Source organism: Megachile rotundata, chromosome 5 (assembly GCF_050947335.1).
Source record: "Megachile rotundata isolate GNS110a chromosome 5, iyMegRotu1, whole genome shotgun sequence".
Taxonomy (NCBI): Eukaryota; Metazoa; Arthropoda; class Insecta; order Hymenoptera; family Megachilidae; genus Megachile; species Megachile rotundata.
In genome coordinates this window covers 9,662,722-9,687,370 of record NC_134987.1, presented here as the reverse complement: position 1 = coordinate 9,687,370, position 24,649 = coordinate 9,662,722, and the positions used below count along the sequence as shown (strand labels likewise).

Here is a 24,649-nt window from a genome sequence, read left to right as displayed (position 1 = left end):
ACGTAACGCTACAAATTTCGAGGCAATAATAAAACCATAAAAATTACTCATACTCGGCACACGTTAAATATTGAAACAAAAATACAAATTTGGGTTACCTAATGATCCCAATTAAATTGACAGTGGAAACGTTGAGCTATGATTGATACGTTAAACAAGATAACACAGATTAGCCTCGCCAATATGTAACTTAGATACGAATTGTGCAAACTACGTTCATTAAACACTTAAAATAGATTACAAATTATCTCCGAACATTTTGATGCGTAGCTTCCAAAAATATAATGCTGATTCACGTTTTAGAAATTAAATAGTTCAGCAGTAAGACAGCTTCATTTTTGTGTACTGTTGTTTATATGTTCTAAAGAAATATGAAACGAGGAACAAAGTTGGAACCATAGTTATATTTCAAGATAACTGTTCAATGTAAGAGTTCTTTACATTCGATTTAAGTTGCAAGATTTATAGATGTTTTAAATCCTGCGAAATAGTATATTGAGGAAAAACTAATGTGTGGTTTTATGTGATGGAAAGCAAATAAGTTTGTTTCAAATGATTCAGAGTTGGTTTCCAGACAGATGACGAAGTTTGAAGCTTTATTTCATCGCGTTTAAGAGAACATTGTTTACTTTTTTATTGATGTCTGTTATAATATAAAAATGGAGCATCTTCACGTTCAGTGTTTTTATAAATATAATAGAAAATTATAATGCATAATAAACATTGCAAAATTTCAACAATATTAGCAAAGTTCCAGTGTCAGCTTATAAATGTCTGACTTGTTTGCAAAAGGACTTGGCATTTAAATTAGTGTTTCTGCTTAACCATTCAAAACGATCAAAAAGCAAAGCTGCGGGATTACAGTTCGATTGCATTCAAAATTATAGAAATAGTCATGTAAGTGCATTGTATTTCCACAGAGCGACGGTGAAAAGAGCGATCAAGATTTGGTCGTGGACGACGCCAGCGAAGGACCAACGAGCCCCGTGGTAAATGGCACCACGTCACCTCGAGAGAACGGTTTGGACAAAGTGGTACCACCCATGGGAGCAGGCGTGCAGACGAAAAAGGACGTGCCACCGCATTCGCCCAGAAGTGGAACGAGCAGCAACGCCAGTACACCTTCGGCGAAAAAGATGGAGGAACGAGAGAAGCCGACCACACCGATCTCGAAACCTTTGACGCCGACATCGGCCTCGGCGATCGGCGGGGCGGGTATGAAGATGTCCGGATCGGCGAAGCTACTTCAGGGACCACCGCCTCCTGGTGTACCCAGCGCCTATCCACCGCATTATGCTCCTGGACCACCACCTCACCATCTGGCGCCAGCTGGACAACATCCTCACGTGGACATGATGGGTTATAACGGCTACGTGGCGCCCAGAGCACCACCCTCCCTTCAGCAACTATACGATCCCCACGTAGCCATGAGGGCTCCCATGGGATCCGTCGGCGTACCTGGAGGCAAACCGTGAGTATACATTCTCTATCTCGAGCGATGACATTTCGAATGGGGGCAGAAGGTGATCAAAAGACCTCTCTAAATTTTTCATTCTTATACTCGTCAATTATTCCAGTACCGATGTACTAAATTTGAAAATTGGGATATCTCAAGATTTTCGTGCTTTTAAATTTGGGAGTCTCTAAAATTGAGAGTGAATATTTAAGTACCTAGAATTTAGAAAATTTGAACAGAGATCCCAAAATTTCCAGAAGTCCAAATTATCAAATTATTAAATTATCAAATTAGTGAATGTCTAAATTTGAAAATATCCCCTGTAAATTCAATCTGTCCATCACCGTCATAGAATCCTCTATCTGAAACTGATCCTCTGGAATCTCGAGTTCGCGATCGATGATGTTTGATCGTTTAATGAAGTTGTACGATTATTATTTGTTCTACGGATCAGACACGAATCGTTTCTTTTTGTCGGAATTTTTTTTTGTTACAACACCTGCTGATAATATCTCTAATTAAGCTTGAAGACGAACGATTTCAGAACGGATTTAGAACGAATGAAGGTTAAATGATATTATTTGCTATAAATGCCGCGGTATTTTGCGATAAGATAATTCGATTACGTGTTATTTAGTATATAAGGTTATTAAGAAGATATATTTAACGCGGCTGTTATCAGGAATTGTAGTAACCTAAAATTCCGAAAATCTCGCGTGCGATTATACTAACACGCGCTCGTTCGTGTAATATTTTCTGGCAGACCGGTAAAACTATACATACATTACACGTTTTAGCGAAAGATTGGGCGCCGATACGCATACAATATCGTTTTTGTTAACGTTGTTTGATATTCGGTTTGCTTGCGAGGCTCGTTATCTACGGTTTTGTTTACTATGAAAATTCAGCGATTCCGTTGTTTATTGTAGCTGTGGACGGTTAAAATACGATGCGTTATCAATATTTTTATTTTAAAGCAAATGTCAGTGCCGCGAGATTAGTGTCCGAGATAGGGACTGATAGCGCACGAACTGTTGTACATGCTGGAAAATAAGGCCTATTTATGAAACACGCTAATGTTCGCGATAGTTTACGATTACGGGAAACGGTATAAACGAGCAACGCGTAATTTGCGTCCATATTTTTCGTCAGATTTCATCGGAACCCGTAAAACGTGTAACGTATCCCACAATTACAAACATTTCTACTATACAATCCCCCACTCGTATGGAGACGCATATTTCTCAATTCTCTAATCCCTTCATATCTTAGGTTCGTTGATCTCGTTGATCAGATTTCTATATTTATTCTCAAATTCCTGTTTCCTCCAATCTACAGATATAGTTATCTAGGTTTGTAGATATCTGATGCAATCTATGTTTCTATCACCTCAGGTATATTTAGCTTACTGTATCTCTAGATCCTCAGATACTTAGATTTGTACATCTTCAATACCTGTATCTTCAAACGCTATACGTATTACGAAATATATTTTCAAAGCCAGTACTTTCAAATTATATTCCCAAGTTCATATGTATATCCCCAAATCTCTGCATGTCCACATTCCTACATCTTTTTAATTCTGCATCACCAGATCCTTACATCTTCAGATTCCTATACATCCAAATGCCTACATCTCCATATGTATCCACATGTTTAACCCTTTGCACTCGAAGATAACTTTTACTGTTTGTAAACAGCAACTTTAAAATATTAAATAAAATGTTAAATGACTTCTTTTGAAGTTATTATTTCTCTACTAATAATTTCCACTATTGTCTATTTCACTATGTTTATACATCACATAAGCATTGTTATAGAATTAATTAAATAATGATTCTTTTAAATTATTGTATTAAATCGAATAGTGCCTCTTAGGCGCCTCTCGAGTGCAAAGGGTTAAATCTCTACATTATATGTCTACATCATATGTTTAGATCATATGCTACATTATACGTCTATATTATATGTCTACGTCATATGTTTAGATCATATGCTACATTATACGTCTACATTATATGTCCACATCATATGTTTAGATCATATGCTACATTATACGTCTATATTATTTATCTACACCATATGTTTAGATCATATACTACATTATACGTCTACACTATATGTCTACATTATACATATGTCTATATATAAATGTCTAAATTCTTTCCTCGAAAGGAACGAACGTTCAAACGTTCCAATCTGTCGATTAACTTCTCCGGTTAAAAGCGCAACATCGAACATAGGTCGATGTTCAGACATATGTAGGTTCGAACGTAATCGGAAACACCGTAGGATAGTTTGCACGAGGTTGTTTACCGCACGAGTTGGATTTTTCTGTATGTTTCAGGGCATACAGCTTCCACGTGTCGAGCGAGGGCCAGATGCAGCCAGTGCCCTTTCCACCGGATGCGCTGATCGGACAAGGGATACCGCGACATGCGCGGCAAATTAATACCCTTAGCCACGGGGAGGTGGTGTGCGCCGTCACGATCTCGAATCCGACCAAGTACGTGTACACGGGTGGCAAGGGCTGCGTCAAGGTCTGGGACATAGGACAGGGAGGCACAGGAAGCACCAAGTCGGTATCGCAGCTCGACTGTCTGCAGCCTGATAACTACATCAGGTCAGTGGTTCTCTTACTAGATCCTGAATTTTCCTCAGTTTCGTGCATTCAGCCCTTTGTGAAGGTTGACACCTTAATTATTTATAAATTGCACGAGCAACAAGTTTAATATTTTCTCCTTAATACGAATTTGATAAGCAACAAGTTTATATTTTCTGATAATATTCTGAGTCTACTTAAAGAGCATGTTCTTGCGGAATAGCGTCTTATTACATGTTACAACAAAATATCTGATCGAAGGTTACATCGCGTAACACATATGCACGGTAAATACATGTAATGACAATGCAACATCGTATAATTTCACGCGAGGTAATGATCTATACCAGCTTTTATAAACTTAAATTTTCGTAACATTCGACGTTGAAATTTCGAAGAAGAATAAAATATTAGCTGTAAGCCGCGTTTTACGGCGTTTCACGCGCCATTGCAAATCCCGTGTCGGACCGTTCTGAAGCCGTGGAATCAAATCACGATGCAGAAGTCATCGCAAGTGAAATATCGCGGTCGCATTACGAGATTCGGTATTCCGTTCGCGGAACGTCGAAAAATCACGGCGTCGTACACCCGCGTAGAATAAAACGCGAGGTTCGACGTTTTCCCTATAAATTTACGCGCATTTTAACGTCGAAGCCTGCGGAATAATATCACGCGCTCGATATATGACTGTTAATGTTCGCGATCCGCACGGTAATTGAACCCCGTAGCGCGTTTTTTGAACGCGCGCTCGTGCCATCGGCAAATTTAATACATTTCCACGGTAATGCATGCTTCCCTACATTAAAAGCTACTTTATGATCCATTGGTCACAGTTGCTAATCACGATCGCGCGCAGTTGGCCGATTTTCGCACGCTCGGTCGCGCAAAAATGATTACCACTTTTAAACTTCGTCATGCGGAGCGAAACGCGACAGACAGACTGTTTCGTTTAACAGAAACCAGAATCGCATTATCGATTAACTCGAACGCACGTGGAGTTTAGAAAGCTGGCTTATTCGGACAGCCTTGGAAATTATCGACCCTTTGTTTTAATAATCATAGTGCTGGATAAAGACTTTTGCAATCTTTATACTCCTTTCAGTGCTATTGTATTCAAAATTAACTTTGTAACTTTGTCGAGCGTACGTCATTAGACATTCTTATGCTATATCTACGTCAGTTATTGTTAGCTTTTTTGAATCGCATATGTTTCAAGTTTGCTTATGAAAATACATGATTTAGGACTGGGTCAGCAATTTAAATCATAGTTCAACCGATATAGATTACTTTTTTATTCATTCGATTGGAATAAGATTGATCTTGAAATCTCCGAAACTCTCTGTAACATTTGCATAAAGAAACATTTCACGAGTCGTTCGGAGAAAGTCGAGTGGACCACCCTTGTGCTAGAGAAATTCGCTGAATCAACTTGTCCCAGTCTTAGCTACTGTAATAAACGAAGCAAGATGAACATTCGTTTAACACGGTATGTCCAGGTCGGTGAAACTGCTACCAGACGGCAGAACGTTGATAGTCGGAGGTGAAGCGAGCCGGTTGAGTATCTGGGATCTGGCTAGTCCAACGCCAAGGATCAAGGCCGAATTAATCTCTTCCGCCCCCGCCTGCTACGCCCTGGCCATCTCGCCCGACTCGAAGGTCTGCTTCAGTTGCTGTAGCGACGGTAACATCGCTGTCTGGGATCTACAGAATCAGACCCTGGTCAGGCAATTCCAAGGGCACACGGACGGAGCCTCTTGCATCGACATCTCCGCGGACGGCTCGAAATTGTGGACCGGAGGATTGGACAACACGGTCCGCTCGTGGGATCTGCGCGAGGGCAGACAGCTTCAACAACACGATTTTACCTCCCAGATATTCTCGCTCGGCTACTGTCCTACAGGAGAATGGCTAGCCGTGGGCATGGAGAACTCGAACGTCGAGGTTCTGCACGCTTCGAAACCCGACAAATATCAGCTGCATTTGCACGAGTCCTGTGTACTGTCGCTCAGATTCGCGTCCTGCGGCAAATGGTTCGTTTCCACCGGCAAGGATAATTTGCTGAACGCGTGGCGCACGCCTTATGGAGCATCCATATTCCAGGTGAGAATTTTTTAATATGATTTTATTTCTGACATACATAGTAGGAGAGCTGATTTGACAATTTTCATATTTACAAGCGGTACGTTCTTAATTTTATAAATTGTCGAATTTCAAGACAGGAGAAACTCCATTTAAAGTTCTTAAGCTAATTCAAATATTTTCAAATTTCAAATGTTCAACTTCAAAACTTCACTCCCGGGGTATAACAGTTTACAAACTCAGGAAATCTTCAAATTTAAAAGTTGCATTCCGAAAAATGAATATAAATGTACATTTGAGTACATAAACCGAGTTAGACATAGAGTGAGAACCTAAAATCTTTGGAGCAAAGATTCGATGGCGTATCGGCTTAGGTTCACGAAGATCGTGTGTTGTGTTGTTTTCAGTCGAAGGAATCGTCGTCGGTGCTGAGCTGCGATATATCCGCGGACGACAGGTACATCGTTACCGGTTCAGGTGACAAGAAGGCGACCGTCTACGAGGTGATGTACTGAACGGCGGGAGCCCATTCGAACAGCGAACTCATCCGGACGAGGGGAACTCTTCTTCAGCGTGGGTGTACATAGTTTCTTATACGATATCGCGAGAGACGTTTGTTGTCGTTGTTCTTGTTGTTGTTGTTGTTGTTACTCTTGACGAAGAAAGGGTCTGTGCAAGAACGGGCGAACCAGTGACGAGTCTGTGAGAAAAGTCACCGTGATATGTCGCTCGGAACAGTTATCGGAAATAAAATCACGATTGATCGTGATAAAATTATGACAAAAAATGCGGTTTAATTTGCACGATATCGACGAAGGAAATGATCGATTCTTTCCTGTCCGAATCAACGTGTTTTTATCCGTGATTATCGATACGGACGCTTTGCGAGAAACGATCGATTTTTAACGAATGATTAAGTTCGTTTATTCGTTGCGTTAATTAGTGATGAAACGCTGACGTTCGTACCGCGTTCCTTCTGTACATTTTGTATATATCTATACATATTATATATATATATATATACATATTATATGTGTATATACGTACACATCGATCTTAAGTATACCGTGTGGCATCGATAAGCTAATATTTTTCTACGTCCCCTAAAAGCGAGACGGCAAGCGAGTAATAAAACTAAAACGTGTAAATATTGTCAGGCTTAGAGAATATAAACGAAAAATCGAAACGAGAAACGATTAAATAAAAAGCGATAAACGATAAAAGTTTCATGGTTCGATTCATTTAACGATCACTCTCTGACCATCCTTGAACCGTTCACGAAGACGGAATTTTTGAAAACCGGAAAGGAAAAAGGTGGGATCGAAAGAGGAAAATTCGACTAATCTCGTCGGCCACGAAATCGTCGTTCAAAAAAGGTACGTAGAAAATAAAAAAATCACGGGCAAATATTATCTCGACACGGTTGTAATATGAAAACCGATGAACGGTCGGTGACCATTTCGCGCCGCAAACATTCGAAAGCGGGCGAGCGTACTGTAGCCGTCACCAAAAATATAAAACAAGGGTGTCGCTGCTCTCCGGTCCCCGGAGCCAGTCGAGCCCATAAACGTGTCAGCGGCGGTTAGTGACAAAGAGGAATCCTAAAAAATAAAAATCGTGAGAGGGAGAAAGCGACGTGACGTCAACAATATTTAGTCAGAACGCCGGTTGGATCGAGTCACGAAAATTACGACTTTGGTTCCATCGATAAAAAAAACTGCAATCAACTACGTGTCGGGCGTCAGGCCAGTTCGCTTCTAGCGTTTCGCACGATTTCCGTGGAAAACAAACCGAAGAGAAAAACGCGATGACGAACATAAAAGTTTAGCAATAAAGGCGTTTTTAGACCGAACAAATATTCCTTCTTATTTCGTTTCGGTGAAATTAAAATAAATCAACTTTTTCGTTATTCGGTGATTTTTTTCGAATCGAATGTCCGATACCTTCACAAACAGAAGCGTTTGCGCGTTACGTCAGTTCGAATGGATACGATTTAATTTGACACGATTCAATTCGTCGCAATCAAATTCAATCCGACGCAGTTCAATTTGATGCAGTTTGAATCGTTGCGATTCTGCCGCGTGCAATTCGAATCGACATAATTCAACTCGTCGAAATTCGGTTCTACGTAATTCAATTCGATGTAGTTTGATTCGATGCGACTCGATTCAATTCTACATAATTCGACCCGATTGGACGCGATTCAATTCGACGCGTTTCAATTCGAGAGCATTCAACGTAAACGTCGTAAACGACCATCCTTTTCCGTTGCCCCGAACAGCGCGAGTAATAAACGTTCATGGAGTTTAAACCGAACGGCCGAATGCTCTGAAGGATGAATTGAATCGTGTCAAATTAAAGCGCGTCGAATTGAATCACGCCGGATTAAATCGCACCGAATTGATTCGACCTGCGAACGTGTTCTTATTGTTGAATCGTTCGCTCAGCGTGTTCAGCTCTACGGAACAACCGCGAAGAATCGCTCGTTTATACGAACTGCTCGTTTGCCTCCGAGCGTTATCGAAACATCGGGATAACGAGCATTCGCTCGTCCAGTAAATAAGCCGTAATTGCGCGTTAAGCATGTTATGAAAAACAGCGAAAACAAAGGAAAGCTCTAACGCCTGAAAAATGTTGTTCAAAGTCGAAAGCCGCGTGCGAATCGCGCCACCCGTTAGATAATTAGCGATGCAATCCACGCTCGCGAAGCGCATATTCAATGGAAGGTTCATTGACGTAATGTTATTATAATAGCGGCACGTTTTGCATATGTGACTGGGTAGCTGGTGCGAAGTGGGAGCGAGTGGACACCGCGCGGGAGGACGAGAGAGGGTAGATGGTCGAAGGAGGAAAGGAGACGCGTGCACGAGCGGTGCGGCGCGACGAGCGAAGCGGAGCGCACAGGTGGGGAGGGAACAGGACGATTTTACACGAGCTTTGCCGCATGCCAAGCGTATTTGCATGGTAATGATATGCGGTGCGGCAGGACCGATGAAACTGGCGGTGGCGATGTTAAAATGGAAGGGGATCGGGGAGGAAAGCGCGGGAGTTAAAGCGGGGAGGTAGCGGAACGTCGATGGCATTCCGTGCACAAGTTTTGAATGTCGCTGCTAAATGCATCAGTTATTACGGTTAATTCAGTCGACGGAGAAGCGAACAGCCGGCCACGGCCGCATTTATCCGTGTCGCGCTCGTTTTCATCTATTTCGTTGGGAAACAGGCCGATTCTCGCGTGTTGCGTGCCACCTCCCGTCCACTTTCCTTTGCGCCGTTACTCGAATCGTTTACATCGGCGAAGTTTGTTCTGCGGTAAGGGGATTAACGAGCGGGAAGTAGCCTGTCCGTTTGATCGGCGTAGTCGACGTAACGACTTAATCAACTGGTTCTAGTTGATCGGTAGACCTCCGCGATCGACGCCGTTTTATTTCATTAGAAACGTCATTTTTCTGGAGAATCGGTTGAAACGCGTCACCGTCCAGCGAACCGTGTCCGTCCGTTGTTGCCGGACCGGATACCCGATCCGTCGATCGATCCTGATCGCGATCGTGCTCCCGTACCGTGTAATTTCCATTTGACGCGAAAAAGTAAGGTAACGGCGTAATAAGGAGAACCGTGCGGCTATCATTCGGGATCGTTGGTGGCCAATAACTTGAACCGTTCGTTTCGCGGGACTCCGCTCCATTACTCCGCGCGGCAATGTCCAATTTCGCGCGGACCAGTATGCCTACCTTTCGCGTCCGTGTACCGTGTGCTACGTTGCTAACACCTATTGTTCCGCGTCCCTTCCTCCCATCCTCTCGAATAGCTGAAACCGATAGCTATTCAACGCCGTAACGAAACGGAAAGGGACGTTGAAGCGGAAATTTTTCCCGAATCTCATAGTTCGCTTTTTATGGCCGTCAAAGAAGCGTCAATCACCCATTCTTCTCGCTTTCGGGCCGTTTCGGATCGTTGGGGTCGCCGCGTTTCTCTACGCTTAGCCGATTTTACGCTTCTCGCGATACCTGTTTCAACATCCTTTTTCGAGGAACGTTGGAGAATCTAGGGAGAGGTTTGGTAACTTCTCAGAAAACTCTACCTTGTGTTCACGGACACATTAGAGAAATTCTGAGACGAGTTAAATAGAAGAATTCTTGACAAAATTAATAAAGGTCTAGGAATAACCTAGGTTATTGCAAAGAAATATTCAGTAAATATTAAGGGAAGTCTAAGAAAGTGCTGTGAAGTTCTAGAGAGAGTATCGGGAGTGCCTAGAGAAATTCAGGAGTTTATAAAGAGAACTAGCTGCACGTTCCTACACTTTCTCTTAATTAAGCGTATTTCGCGTTGCAGTCGAGTGTGCATACAAGATAGCAAAATGACGAAGAGTTGTACGAACACTGGATCTCGACTGGCGGACCTCGTGTGTTTTCATCTCGACTACCGCGAGTGGAGAGAAAAAAAAATAACAGGGCGGCGAATGTTGTCCGATTTTTATCCAGCACACCACGGGGGACCACCCAGGCGTTCATACGCGGGCCGACACGCACGTACGTATATATACGCGTTCGCGTTGCGGAGCAGAGAAGCGGCCAGCCAGCCAGGAGGGCAGGCAGGCGGTCAGGCAGGCACCCACACTCAAAGCGCTAATTTTCTCTCTGTCCGTTGGCGGCCCTGGCTGTACGTGCCGTGGTATGGCGTGGCGCGGCCTGGCGCGGCGCGGTGCTCACACAAACGTGGCAAATTAACAGGCACGCAAATGAGCGAGTTCACGCGCTCGCTTTCGTGTTTCCCCGCTCCTCTCTCGTCACAATTGGACACTAATAAACGCGCCAACGTGCCTCTCTCTGTCCCATCCTCTTCCCCCCCTGCCCCTATTATCGCTGTGTTTCATCCCTTATCCTGCCACTATTCTACGCCGTCCTAGTTCTATCGCGAGAGCACTCTATAACCCGCACTCGCTCGCTCTCCGACGAAACGTGTTTAGCGTGAAATGTTTATCTCAGTTTTACCGTCTGTATCCTTCTTTCGGTTACTTTGTACTTTTCTTTTCTTCTACCACCAACTGGGTCTTTGCTGCCGTTTCGTGGCTACTTTCTACCGCTTGCTTTTTCGAGTTACTCTGACACTTTGACGGTGCAGTCTCTTTGCTTGGCAATACCTCCAGACCACCCAACTAACCAGACAATAGAAACATTCGAATGTTTTGTTCGAGCTCGTGGCAGGGAACGAAAACGTAATTGCACGGACGAGGAAAGAGCGACAACTTTTTCTGTAATTACAAAGAAAGAATTAGTACTTTCATTTGAGAGGATACAATGTTTCCAAGCGTCAAAAATTTTCATTCGATTTATCGCACTTTTTTTCTTCTTGTCGGTGTTTGCTCGGTCGATCGACGAGGTAAAATCTTTTCTTGGAAAACGATGCCGCTCGAAGTCAGTGATATGTAATCTTGCATGCCGCCGGAGAAAGCTCGGTCTCGGGGTCCATGGTGATTTGCATGCATTAGACGAATGCAGGATCGTCGAGAATTTCAGTGGAAGTCGAGAGGTCGTGATGGGGGGAAAAAGAAGGATCAATTTCTGCAAACCGATCTCGTCTTAAAATCAGGACCTCGCCTCCTTTTATCGATCAGGTAAGTTAGCCGTTTAAGAGCCGAATTTTATCGAAATCGATTAACCTAATGAACCTCTTCGCTTCTTTTCGTTTTCTCGATTTCTTTGAAACGTGAATCTTTAACAATTTTCTGGAGATAACTCGAATTGTAGATACGAGTTTGGTAACACAGAATATGATTATTAATATAAAATACGTCAAACGAATATGTAAAACAAAATATGTAAAAAACACGTGTATGAAATTTGTTTATAGGGTTTAAGAAGTTAGACATGAGCTTAAGAGTCTGAAGAGATAGAAAGGAATCTTAAAAGAAATTTTACAGAAATGTTAGATAATCTTCAAAAGTTGTTAAAGATTTTAGGAAGAACCTAGAAAATCTGGGAAGGTCCTGATTGCATCGGAATGTTTTCCAATATAAATCGCGAAGAGAAAGCAGACCGTAGAACCCGAGAGTACAGAGAGCGCATTGATCGTAAAATGGCTGAACATCAATCAAGCTGTCGTAACTAAAAAAAGTCACCCAAATTCGAAGTACAGAGCTTACACAGACGTTTCATCGTCATCTATGTACAAATATTGTTGCAGCGGTTTTCTAGCAGCGTTAGTTTAAAAGTTTCCAACTAATCCGTCGATTTTCGCTCGCAGAAATCAAATATTGCCGGGCCATCGAGCGCGGCCGAAGCACACAGGCACAGTCGGCGCGAGAGTCGGCGGGGGCGGGCGTGTAAACCGCGCGAAAAGCTGAGGTGACGTATATGCCCATGAAAACGTAACGGCCCCGTGGCGGTTGTTTTTCTGTCGTGTTAATGCAACGACAAAAATTGCGGTACACGAACCGTCCTGCATACCGGCGCAGCTGTTAGCGCGCGCGTCGAAAACGTTCCGCCTCTCTCGTTCGCCTCGATATTGCGCTCCTCGCTCTAGTCCGCGTGTCCATAACGTTGAAATTTCGTTTCCCTTCGTGCCTGGCACAATGGATTTTCGACTTCCGCTTTTTACGCTTTCAATACCGGCGAATCGTTTAACGAGCGTTACACGCGAAACGGGCCGCGATTTTCCCTGCTCCATTTTGTCCGACAATGAAATACCAAACTGCTGGAATTCGTGGTTCTTATGGATTCATTTTGCGACGTCTTTCGGTGGATGTTGGCCCGGAGGAATGTGGAAATAAAAATATTTCAGGATATCGAATCGTTTCTTTGGCGCGATCGCCGATGCTCACAATCTTTTGCGCTATTACTTTTCTTACTCGTTTCTTTAGACGTCGTTTCTAATTGTTTGCATAGTTAAGATTTTTGTGTAAGATCTTAGTTCGATTAATAGCGGTAGATCAAATGACTTTTGCGAATTTGAGAATGTGGAAGTTAAATTTCAATTTAATCGTGAGTACGAAAATTGAGTAATTTAGGAATTTGAAGATTGCTGAAAATTCGAAGAAACGAGCGAGTGATCGTAGTCGATCGAAGAATCGAAAAATATTTTGGCTAAGCTTATTTTTAGCTTCGCTGTTTGCGCGAACGTTCGACGGCTTGCGAAATGTTCAGCAATAAAGATTGCATTTCACGGGTTAACACGCGGCTACGGTCCACGAAGTTGCCAGTACATATGTACCGTGTACACGATTAAAAACACGATCATCACGAGCGTGACTTAGTTACTGCGTACCGGTAAGAAAATAAAAAGTCCCTCGTTAACCGCAGATGATTACGTTGAACGTCCCGGAGTCTCCGGTTCCCTCGACAGCCATAAAACCGCGTAACGACACGCTGTCTGACGAAAGATCTTCGATGCGTCAATTAAAGACGGAGATTAAAATCTGCGCGAAAACGGAGCCGATTTTAATCGGTCGGTCGCGCGGAAGGGCCGGGAGGAGGATTCACGTAAAACGGCAGCTGGAATCGTAAACGGAGCTAAACATGTGTACGGACATAAAACGTCGGTGCTCGGTCCCTCTGTACGCCGCATAAATATACAGGCGCCCCTTTAGCCGATGAGCCGTGGTACGCTTAAATTTCTCGGTAGCCGGGACGTAAACGAGGGAAAGAGGAGGGAGACGAAGAAGAAGGAATTTATCGTGCGGCCTGGCTTGGCATGGCCTGGTCGGTGCAGCTGAGTGAATCGCTGCAATTACATGCCAAGGTAATTGCACACGGCGACCGGAGATTTTTATCCTCGCACCTTCCACAAAGAACCTTCTCCGCTCCCTGGCTATTCAATTTATTTCGTTCGTGTCCATGATCGGAGGGCCGCCGCAAAAAGACCGTCGTTGCCGCGCTTTTTCAGCCACCTTGAAAAATCGTGCCACGCGGTTTCCCGAGGGCGTTCGTTGCGGATAGAGAGGATTACTCGTTGGACGAGAATCGATGATTAATTCGATGATTGTTTGCTCGAGTGCTTCTTGCGCGTGTAGGCGCGAGAACTGATTTATGCAAGGTTCAACGAAACAATTGGCTGGATCATGAAGCTTTGTTTGATGCGACTTGTCTTGGTAATGTGCAGATCAACTGACCGCCAAAGAGGGCTACGAAGGTAAAGAATACTGGCATAATATACTATCTGTTCAGTTTCGCGCGATTGGATGTCATTGGATCTGACGACTTGAATTGAACATTCAGTTTGATGACTCGAATTGAAAGTACCGTTTGACAAATTTTATTATATTATATATTCACTTTAACAACGTTTTTAATTCGGTCGAAATTCAAGTCAAATTATCCTGAACTATCAGTATTGTGTTATTTTTGTAGCTTTTACCTTTATTACTGTTATTGTTTCATTTTTATTTTCATTATTGCATATTATCATCGTTGTATTACGTTTTGTTAATTCCAATATTATGCCGGGCTTTTGTTGTATATATGAAAGGTAGTTGTGCCGTTAAAACGTGATTCAATTCAATCAGGTTGAATCCGCAGTTTTTCGAATAGTTAACTGTACTGCCAATCAGAGGCCGCGAGTGCACTGTCGTTTGCACGGCCGGGCACCGCGCCCTCGCGGGCGCAGTTGCCTCATCACTGATCTGTCACGCCGTCACGAATAAGAGTATCGAAGAACGGAAGTTTTTATTCAACAATTTTACGGAAGCAAAGAGAACTCTATTTATTTAAACGTTTAATGAGAGCAAGATATCGGGAACCGCTAGAAGACAATTTTTCAATTTTCCAGCTGTCGAACGATCAGCTTAATAGACAGCTTCCGTTACGCTCGTTAAAGGAAAATAGATACCTGTCATCGACGTCGTGTGCAACTACCAATTGAAATCTGTTAGGCAGAAATAAAAACAGCCGAGCATATGAGCATATCGAGGAGAACAGGCTAGAGTAAAGAGATCTGTCAACGGCGCGATTAATGTACGCTGGTTCTCCATCGAGCGTCATCGTTTAAAAAGCCATTCGATTCCCGAAACCTTGCCACGTTCGGCATTAAGTAATTACCGTACCACCCAGGAGAGATCGTTAACGGCGCGGCGAGCCAGCCTCTTCAAACGAGAACGTCCCATTCGTTCGGAAGAACATTTTCACGGTTCGCGTGATCAAAAAATGTTGCTGCGCGTGTTCGTAAAAAAGCGAGAACAAGATGAGTCGAGCGACAGCTTATTAACGCGTTCTTACCAGCGTTTCGATGATCGATCGACTCGAAATTAGCGAGATAAGCCGTTACAAGGCTAACGGGTATTGTTCGTCCCTCGAATCGAGCACTTCGCGTTACCGATAACGATCGTTTTATTAAATCGATCTAGATCCTTTGAAGGGACAACGCAATCAAATTGTCGCGCGCATGATTAATAATTTTCAGTTGACACCAATTTACCGATCCAACCAATATGCAATCATTTTTCTGAATATTTATTCGTTCGCTTTCCATAAAATAATTATCGATGTTTTGCCATTATGTCAGTATGACAAATTGAGTCGCGGACCCGAGGGTCAAGCATCCTTTTTAGGACCGATCGTTATACTTGGATGATTAATCGATCTTATCACCCATCGTTCATAAAGTATCGATTCATCGAGGTCGATCCGATCGTTGTCCAGCATCGGTAGGATTCGCGTGCAACTCGGACGGGCTATTCGGAGGCGGAGGCGCAAGAGGTGCACGAGACGAACGCAGAGGCGGAGGGTATCGGCGGCGGCGGTGGTTATCCAGATAGCAGATAGCCAGGACGGTGGTCTCGTTTGCGGTTTGACCACCCTTGTGGTGCACTGCCCTAACCGCCCCTAACCGCCGTACCGCACCATCCGCAGCCGCGCGGTGTGTGCAACCGGCGATAATGTCGCCCTTGCTGCGGCCGATGCATGTCGTTGCACTGGCCACGCTCGAGGCACAAAGTGTTCTAGCAAATGCTCCCACTCTCGCACTTTCCGCCTCTCTTTCTCTCTCCCGTCTTCCGTTGCTGATCTAGTAAAGTATATAGACGTCTTTCGGATTAAATTTATATGTACTCGGGAATTGGGATCCGATCAGGAACTGGGTCCTTGACGGTATACCTCTTGTCCGCATCTTTATGCCCTTCCACGAGTTATTTACCGCTTCGTTCCTTTTTTCCTCGAGCAACTGCTTTGATTACTCGGACGGCAAAAAAGAGAATTCGCGATACCGGATGATCTCGATTAAAACAGGCCGACACGTTGGCTAAACGTCTTACCGGATTACTCCGGCGCAGTCCGACAAGGGACAGGTTCATCGCTGGCCGCGTTTGACAGCCTGTTTTATGCGAACGACGATACTGGCTACGAATAAATAATGACCACCGACAACTTAATTATACTTGTCGCGACGGATCTATATTAACGCGATTCACACGGATCATTTATTCCTGAAACAGTTCAAATACGATCGGGACTTTAACTGCGCCTGTTAATAATTGAACAGTACAAGCCTTGATCGATGTACAAGATCGCATCGATGAAAGTGTAAAAGTCATCCGTAACGTGTGAATATATCGACGAGACTTCGGCAAGACGTGGAATTCTCTGAGTAATTTTCGTTCAATCTTGGAAATTTATACGTTCGGTAAATTGGTAATAAGGACGTCCTTAATGACACCGACATAGAGGTTTGGGGGTGTGAAACTCCAGGAATGTATGAATGTAAGAAGACACGGATGTAGAAGGGATCCAAAAATATACCTGCGAATTTGGAGATTTAGAGATGTAGGAAGTTAGGATATAAGAATCTAGAGATCAAAGAGGACCTTAGGAATTTAGCAAAGTACGTATATTCAGATCACAGGACATCCGCGATCCAGAGATATGGGGATATAAAATTTTGGCAATAACGTTAAGATATAACACGCCTATCTTTCGCATTTCTATTACAAATCCAAGGTGAAAAATTTGTGAAACGTCTCGGGTCCCTTTTAAGGCTAAATCCGCCAGGGAGATCAGGAGGTTCCACATAACGAGCCATCGGTATTTTAAGGTCCACTTTCGAGGTTACGGTCGCCGCAGGAGTCCAGTTTCTATGCGCTTACTTATGGTGGGTAGCCGAATCGTCGGAATTTTTCTGTTATCTGTATCGTGGGTAGACTCGACCGTTCTTCTCGGCAGCTGTGTCCCCTGTCAGTGTCTCCGTTCAGAAATTAACCCTTCCGAATGGTCGAGCCTCTCGGCAGCGTTTACGAGGCTGGTCGACGACGAGAGGAAACGTTTCTACGAGGCGAATCATCGGTCACGACAAGCGATGCCCACGATCCGTGTGTACGGGTTGCACACGCACCTACGCGCGTATATACACGTCGTGGCGCGCGCGCGTGCATAGATAGAGGGCGAGGCACGGTGCAACCGCACGTGTGTACACTTTACATATGTATATCTTGCACACGACGTATGTACACTGCGTAACGCCTATACGACAGCGGGCCGCGCCTAACGAACCGAAATGATACCTACCAGTAGCGTGTACGTATATATACGCGCGTCGACGCGCGTATGGAAGCGCGTCGGGCACACAGTCGCACGGGAACACGTGTCGCCGCACAGCGAGAACAGAGCAGCAGCGGCGGCGAGCTTGCTTAATGCTTGGGCATTAACGTTAATTGATGGATTGTTTTTAATATTTAACGCTTCGTCTCTTCTCCTCCCTTCTTTCTTGAGGTACTCCGCCTCTGCTTTTCTCGCTTCGTCTTTGCCTCGTTCGCATTACGTATGCGCGCGAGCAAAAGGGTGACTATCGATTATCGGTATCGTATCGATATCTTATTGGTATTTAACATGGATAATATCGTTAATTCGATCGTGACGGGAGTTACTCAAGTTGATCGGAGTAGGACGCATTAAATTCATCGTTACACTGCTGTATCTTGTACAACATTGTATGTGTTATAAATGTACAAATATAATAGGCGGATTTGTTATCAAAATCTTACCATTGGAAAGTTACGTAGTTGGGAATTGGAAAATTGAGCGGCGATCAGAGGCTGCACCTCCGTACGACACGATGATACCATAACGATATAATCGATATTTATAAATAACGATATCGAAAATCACATTGTAATTCCTGGTCGACGCGTCTCCTCGACTCGATGTTCGTGTTGGCCGCATTACGAACATAAACGGTTCGTTCGGTCCTGTTGGTATTGCCTCCTTTGCGGACAGCTGACCACGTTTTATGTCCGAACACACTCTCTCCGCGTTGCCACGTATACACGAGTCCGCATCGAAGCGCCGATATACGAAGAGAGGTTGACGACGACGACGACGACGAGGACGACGACGGAGACAACGGAGACGACGACGACGACGTCGGAACAACACGATCATACGCGTATATGGCGGCAGAAGATCGCGGGTAGCAAAAGGGAGAAAAAACGAGGGAAGGAGAGAAGAGAAGCCTGTGAGATAGCCGTGCAGCCGACACATACGGTAGTCGTAGATCGGCGAGGCAGACAAGGGACTCGAGCAAGCAAAATGGAGGGCAGGCGAGCGTGGAATATAAAAGGAGGAACGTGAATTCATATCTCGTCCGGGGGATCTCGCTGCTTTGCTGCTGAGAGACTGTTTTCGTGGGACGGAGAGAGAAAGCGGCGCCAGGGGATGAAGAAAGAGGGAACAAGGGGAAAGGGTGAAAAGAGAAAGAAGGATCGGAGAGCCTAGGGGCAAAGAAAGACTGCGAGAAGGAGAATGAGAGACTCGAGAACAGCCGGCCGTGGTTGCTATCGTATCTGTCACGAGTGCGACGACGACGTTCGAATATCCCACGATTAGAAGGACAAAGATGGAACACGGTTGCGGCAATAAGGGCGATAGAAACGGCAATCTGCTCGCACGGAGTGGGACAAGGACGAGCAACGTAGTCCGCGTGGACTGTGCGGTTGAAAGCGGCGCGAAAACTGAACGACCAATCGGGACGCGCCGTCGACCAATCAGCGTCCGAGTTACGAATCCGCGCTCGACTACTACCAAGTACCGTCTCTCACCCGGACCAGTCGTTCCCGAACCACGCAAGGAGGTAGGTTCTTTTGTCTCGCGGAGCTGTGAATACACGATGCGTGTACACAATGGCCCCTGCTAAGGGTATCGGCGTGTAGGCAGGTGAGAAAGTACGGAGAAAGAGAGAGACCCAGTACAAAATTCTCCGAGTATTCACTGGTATTACCGTGGATATAACGCGTGGTTTTTCGACTAGGTTTTTAGAGACCGTTCCACGCCACGATAATAAAAGCGCGCACAGATTAGTTCCGATTCCCTGCCGGTGCAACGCTGTTTGTGCCAAATGCAAAATTATTCGTTGACCCCGCGACCAACTTATTTCCTAATACTCCGTTTATCTTAATGCAGACTCATACTTTAAACGGCGTCTAAGGTCGACCTGTCTACGTAGTCGATCGATATATTGCGGAAATCTCGGTCGATCGATGGTATCAGCGTTTCAGAATTTCCTGTATTTACTGAACTGTACCGACAATGTACACAAATTTATCGCCAATTTAAGAACATGCGGATTTGCGGATTAAATATAGATCTTTCAAAATTTAGAATACTAAACAACTTGGAAATTGGAGAATTTTAAAATGCGGTACAATGGTTTCGAACCATTAGTACCACTACCGAACCAAGGGTTCCACGTAAAACTTAAACCTGTCTACCTGAAAATCCCTCATCGACGATTCTGTTAGCAACGCTTTGTACAATGTTCGAGCAAATCGATCGAAACGAAGTACCGCGTGTATAATAGACTCGAAGGATGTTTCGAACAATCCGATTAAATCGAGGCTATTGGTCGATTCGCGAAAACACGTTCTTCTTAACGACCGGGGTAAAGTCGCCATATGTGTCGCCGACGAAACGTAAGACGCCCGTGTAACTCGGTAATCGGTATTAGACGCGTGTTTGATTCACCGTCTCGTTCGTTTGGCGACTTTCGATTCTCCCTGTATCTGGCAGAGTATTCTCGTAAAACGCGACGGGTACCAATCACGGGCTTACAAGGCAAACCTAACGAGCGTTTCTGAAAGCCTTCACCGGAAAGATGTTTTCTTAGGCTACGGAGAATTAGCGTACTTAAACCGTTTACAGGCAGATTACGGCGGACTACCGTGCCATACGCTCGCACACACACGTTAGAGAAAGCTCGTCGCGGGCCGCGTTTTACGACCTTTAATCGAGCATCATCGAGAATCGTCCATTGAACAGGGCTGAGCCTCTTACCTTCACGAAACATGGACTTTTGTCCGCTGAAAAACGATCAGTGTCTGTTACGAACACCTGTGCTTTTTAGTCTTCTCTTGTTTATTGATTGCCGTGTGTTAACTTTGATGATGCTTTAACGTTTTATGAAATCTTTCATTTTTGCCTGGGATCGATCATTTTCTGGATTATCGTTTTAGCGAGCTGGTAAGTGTTGAATTTACGTTACGACGTTCGAAAACTTTGTATAACAACAAAAGATTGCAGCAATTTTTATATCGACACGAATTATATTCTGGCACGTAAGCCTCACACTGTATTCTCAAATTGTGGAATGTCTAAATTTCTAACATTTTAAATTTGGAACGAAGAATATTGTATTCAGAAATTTTTTAATTATTAAACATCTCGTTTATACATTTTCAAGTTGCCAAATTTTTGATGTTCTAAATTCAAGATTGTTATAAAAGTAAATGGCGAGGTCCATGAAAATTCACTAAATAATTTAACTGGGCATTTGCTTCATTATCCTTCAAATAATTGAATTAGTCTCCGGAAATTTACATCCCCGAGGCCCGAAATATACAGTAAATTCACACTTGCTAAGTTCTTTTAATAAAACTCGTTCTAAGAAAATATGTATCGTAAAGATGATAATCTAGCGTTATCATGGTAATAGCGTCGATATTCTAGGAAAGTTTCGCGCCACCGGCTAATGTATGGTAGACAGATAAGCGGACTTCCGTCGGAGGTTCACAAAGATCACGGTTTTAGAATATAAGCGCACTGACCGCAAACAGAAACTCCGGGATTACGACTGTGAATATTCTTAAGATTTTCAAGAGATTTCGAAGCGTAATACGACAAAGCCAGATATTTACGGGTTTATGCTGTCCCGGATTTAAAAGATTAGATCGGCGCAGAATTCACTTACAGTGAAAGTTCTGAAAAATGTTTGCAACGACGGGGAAACATTTAAGCAAATAATCGTGATAGGAAATTACTGTTTTCCATCGAACGCTATGTTTCCTACTTTCGTCGATAAATATTTGTAGGATATTTCATCGTGGAGTTATATTTATTCGCCTCGTATGATTTAAACGAGATTTTTCAACTCAATTTTTGAATTTTCTAGTAGAATATTTTATCGATCAAGGATTAATTTAATATTTCAGTTATACGCGCGCTCGAAAACTCGACGTTTATTTCAGGCTATTAAATCATTTGTGTAATATCCTCGTAGAACTGTTTGAACTTAATGTATCAATATTTTCGTACATTATACTCGAAAGATATCGTTGAAAATATTATAAAGATCCCTCTTTTTTTCGATTAATTCGTACGTTAAAATAAATGCAAAAAGAACGATTAATTTACAACGATGTACCGTTCAGATTATTTCGTACGAGTATTTGCAACACGTTTAAACACGGATGATCGTTTTCGTTGTATAACTCTAAAATCAATAGAATCGATGTCTGCGCGTTTTCAACAGTGACACTTGAAACAGCGTATCGTTATAAATTATTCAGTTGACTTTTTCTCGAGGCGCGCAAAGAAATACGAGCAAAAGAGAAAAGAAACCTTCCTGGAAATGATAGTTTCAAAACGTTTCAGCTGTTTAGGTTCCCTTTCCGCGCTCTGTTAATACTTATTCCCATCGTAGTGGCCCGTGCGACAGCTTACAAATATGTTTGACGGCTTTGGATCGTAGCCACGTTAAAAGTCCGTCGAAAGTTCTTACAAAACGCGTGTTTCGCGTCGTTAGATCGTCAGATTGCTACACATTGCGTCATGTCGAACCCGTGTTTGCATAATATCTTGCAGAAATTTACAAATTACGTCTTTTTCCTGTTCGGAAAACAAGGACAACCTATCTTTCCGATCGTATAAATTTCATTTTAATACAGCTACTGACCTATGAATCGAACGAGTTGCAAGTAGAGTGTGAATAGCAATAAAATGTGTACAGGTTCGATGAAAACTGCATGCATCTTTAATGAAAAGTGATTTATTTCATTTATTGGAAATATTCGTGGAAAAGATACGTTTAATTCAATAATATCGATACAGTGTGCAATATTGAAACACTAAATTGGAGAGCTTTGTCGAGTCGAAAGTACTAAACCAAACGTTTATCAATTAATGCAATTTTATTTTTATTCATGACAGAACGATAAATCAGAATTGTTCGTACAGTTTCGCGTCAATTTTTTGATAATTCTTTCCGTGATATTACATGTTACGTATCATCGAACATCCAATTAGATCTCTCGATGCTTTTTATTGCAGTTAGAATATCATGAAATTTATATTCTTTTACTCTGGTTGTGTTTTTAGCTTCTGAAAGTTTGAAACTGTGGACCTCGAAATTTTGGATTTCAACTTCAAGGGCTGCGGAAGTTTCAAATTTCTGGATATTAATAATTTAAAGTTCATTTCGTACAGTTAGTTTCTGAACTTCGAATTTGCCTCGCATTTTTTCCGCGCATCTAACATCGAAATTCTGTAACGATTTCAGTCTAGCCTCCCTAACTATCCAATTGTTAGATAATCTAAAATTTACACGTAGATTAAAAAGATTCTATCCTCATGACTACCCAATAGATTTCAATAAAGGTGCCTTATACTAATAATTACGTTCACATGCTAATGTAAAACATTGAAAAATGAATACATTGTAAACAACTACCCTGGTAGTTGTACTACGACATTGTACCACGTTAACTTAATTTACTCGTGATTCTGCATAAGAATTTTAAAGAAAAAATTTTTCTATGCGTCAAATAGTGAAAAGTAAAATTGGTAAACAAAGATTCTTGAGAATATTCTATTCCAGCATCGACAATCCACTTTCGCGTCGCAATCCCAATGATTGAACCTACATCGGTTTTCGAGCATTACTCGGTTCGGTACAGTATAGATGATTGTACGTTGTGAATGGAGCTTCAGACATGATCTCCGAGTGAATTGAAGCGAAGAAGCATCGAGCGGCAAAGCGCGCGGTTGTTAGACACCGTGAGTGCTTATAAATTATCAGGCCAACCGTATCGACGGAACGAGCGTGTATTATCTCCGGACGAGCACTGGTCGCAGCCTCCGGACCGGGTTTCCATCGCATCGGTCCGCTTCGGTTTTATCAATCGAACCGACGACCACGACGACACCAAATTATTCTGTTTATCGAACGGAAAACGCTCTCTCAACAGCCGTGCTGGATACGTCTGGTCGTTTATCTGCTCCGCCTCGTCGTATTTCTGCCTGCGGTCCCGTGTCTTTCGTGTTAGACCCGCGTGCCCTGCTCCTTTTTCTCCTACCCGCTCCGGAGATTTTCGACGTTCCCTCGGTCGACAAAACGGGCAACACGCGGGGAGAGGAGAAAAGGGGATGAAAGGAAGAGTTTCGACGTGACAGAACGACACGACACGAGCCAGTCTCCTCGGATACGTCCGGCCGATCGCTACCCACCTCTTCTGGCTCCGACAAATTATTAATCCCGAAGTCTTGACCCCTTTCGCCTCTTAATCCGGATAAAGAAAGATATCTCGCGCCTTCGGGGACAAAAGGAGAGACCGAAGTGGTCTCGACGACCCTACTACTCCTTTTTTCTCCCGCCTTTTCTTTCTGTTTTCTTTTTTTTATTCTCTCTGCTACCCTCCGCCTCTTCTTGTCCTCAGACTACGAAAGCTTCCTTTTTATCTCCACGGTCGTTGTATACTTTTTCCATTTTCTTTGTTCGCCGTGACAACGAGACACGCTGCGCCGCGTTTATCTGGCCGCGACTTATATTGGCTTTTTAGGTATCCCAGAGATCTGGAACACGAGGGCTTGTTTCACCGTTCGCAGATTTCCTTGCTATATCTCTCGGTTATGCGCGATGTCTTCCGACGACGGCCCGAAAATTTGCGGAGACAGTTTGGAAACGCACGTATGCGTGTATAGCGGAACTTTGCGATAAGAAATAAGAAACAATTCCCTGAAACTGTCGGAGAAATGTCACCGGTTATGTACTGGATATTTAAATTATACTGTGTTAGCATTGTAACTTCTTTATTATAATATACACATATGAAAGTACAGATATAATTATTACCACGTGTATATTGCAACGTTTTCATTTGGAGACACAATGCTCCTGAACATCGTTTTGATTAATAAAAGACATAAGAACGTAGGTTCCTACACATCACTCAATTTATGAACGTGTGCAAACTTCCTTCTCTCTGATTTTATCTTTCACGTTCATTCGAATAAAAATTAATGTAACAAGCCTATAATCTTAAT

At 43.3% G+C, this 24,649-nt stretch overlaps 1 protein-coding gene across 5 annotated transcripts in view; it reads left to right on the top strand.

The window, feature by feature from the left end:
- Positions 1 to 7,360, top strand: part of LOC100878532 (protein groucho) — a 61,005-nt gene extending 53,645 nt beyond the window's left edge. For all 5 annotated transcript variants that reach the window (XM_076531695.1, XM_012291268.2, XM_012291265.2 and 2 more), the window contains 4 exons: positions 921 to 1,471; positions 3,804 to 4,079; positions 5,555 to 6,158; positions 6,545 to 7,360. In XM_076531695.1, the coding sequence (XP_076387810.1) occupies positions 921 to 1,471; positions 3,804 to 4,079; positions 5,555 to 6,158; positions 6,545 to 6,652 (1,539 nt within the window). In that variant the 3' untranslated portion in view covers positions 6,653 to 7,360. The remainder of the gene's footprint in view (positions 1 to 920; positions 1,472 to 3,803; positions 4,080 to 5,554; positions 6,159 to 6,544) is intronic.
- Positions 7,361 to 24,649: the final 17,289 nt, after the last annotated feature.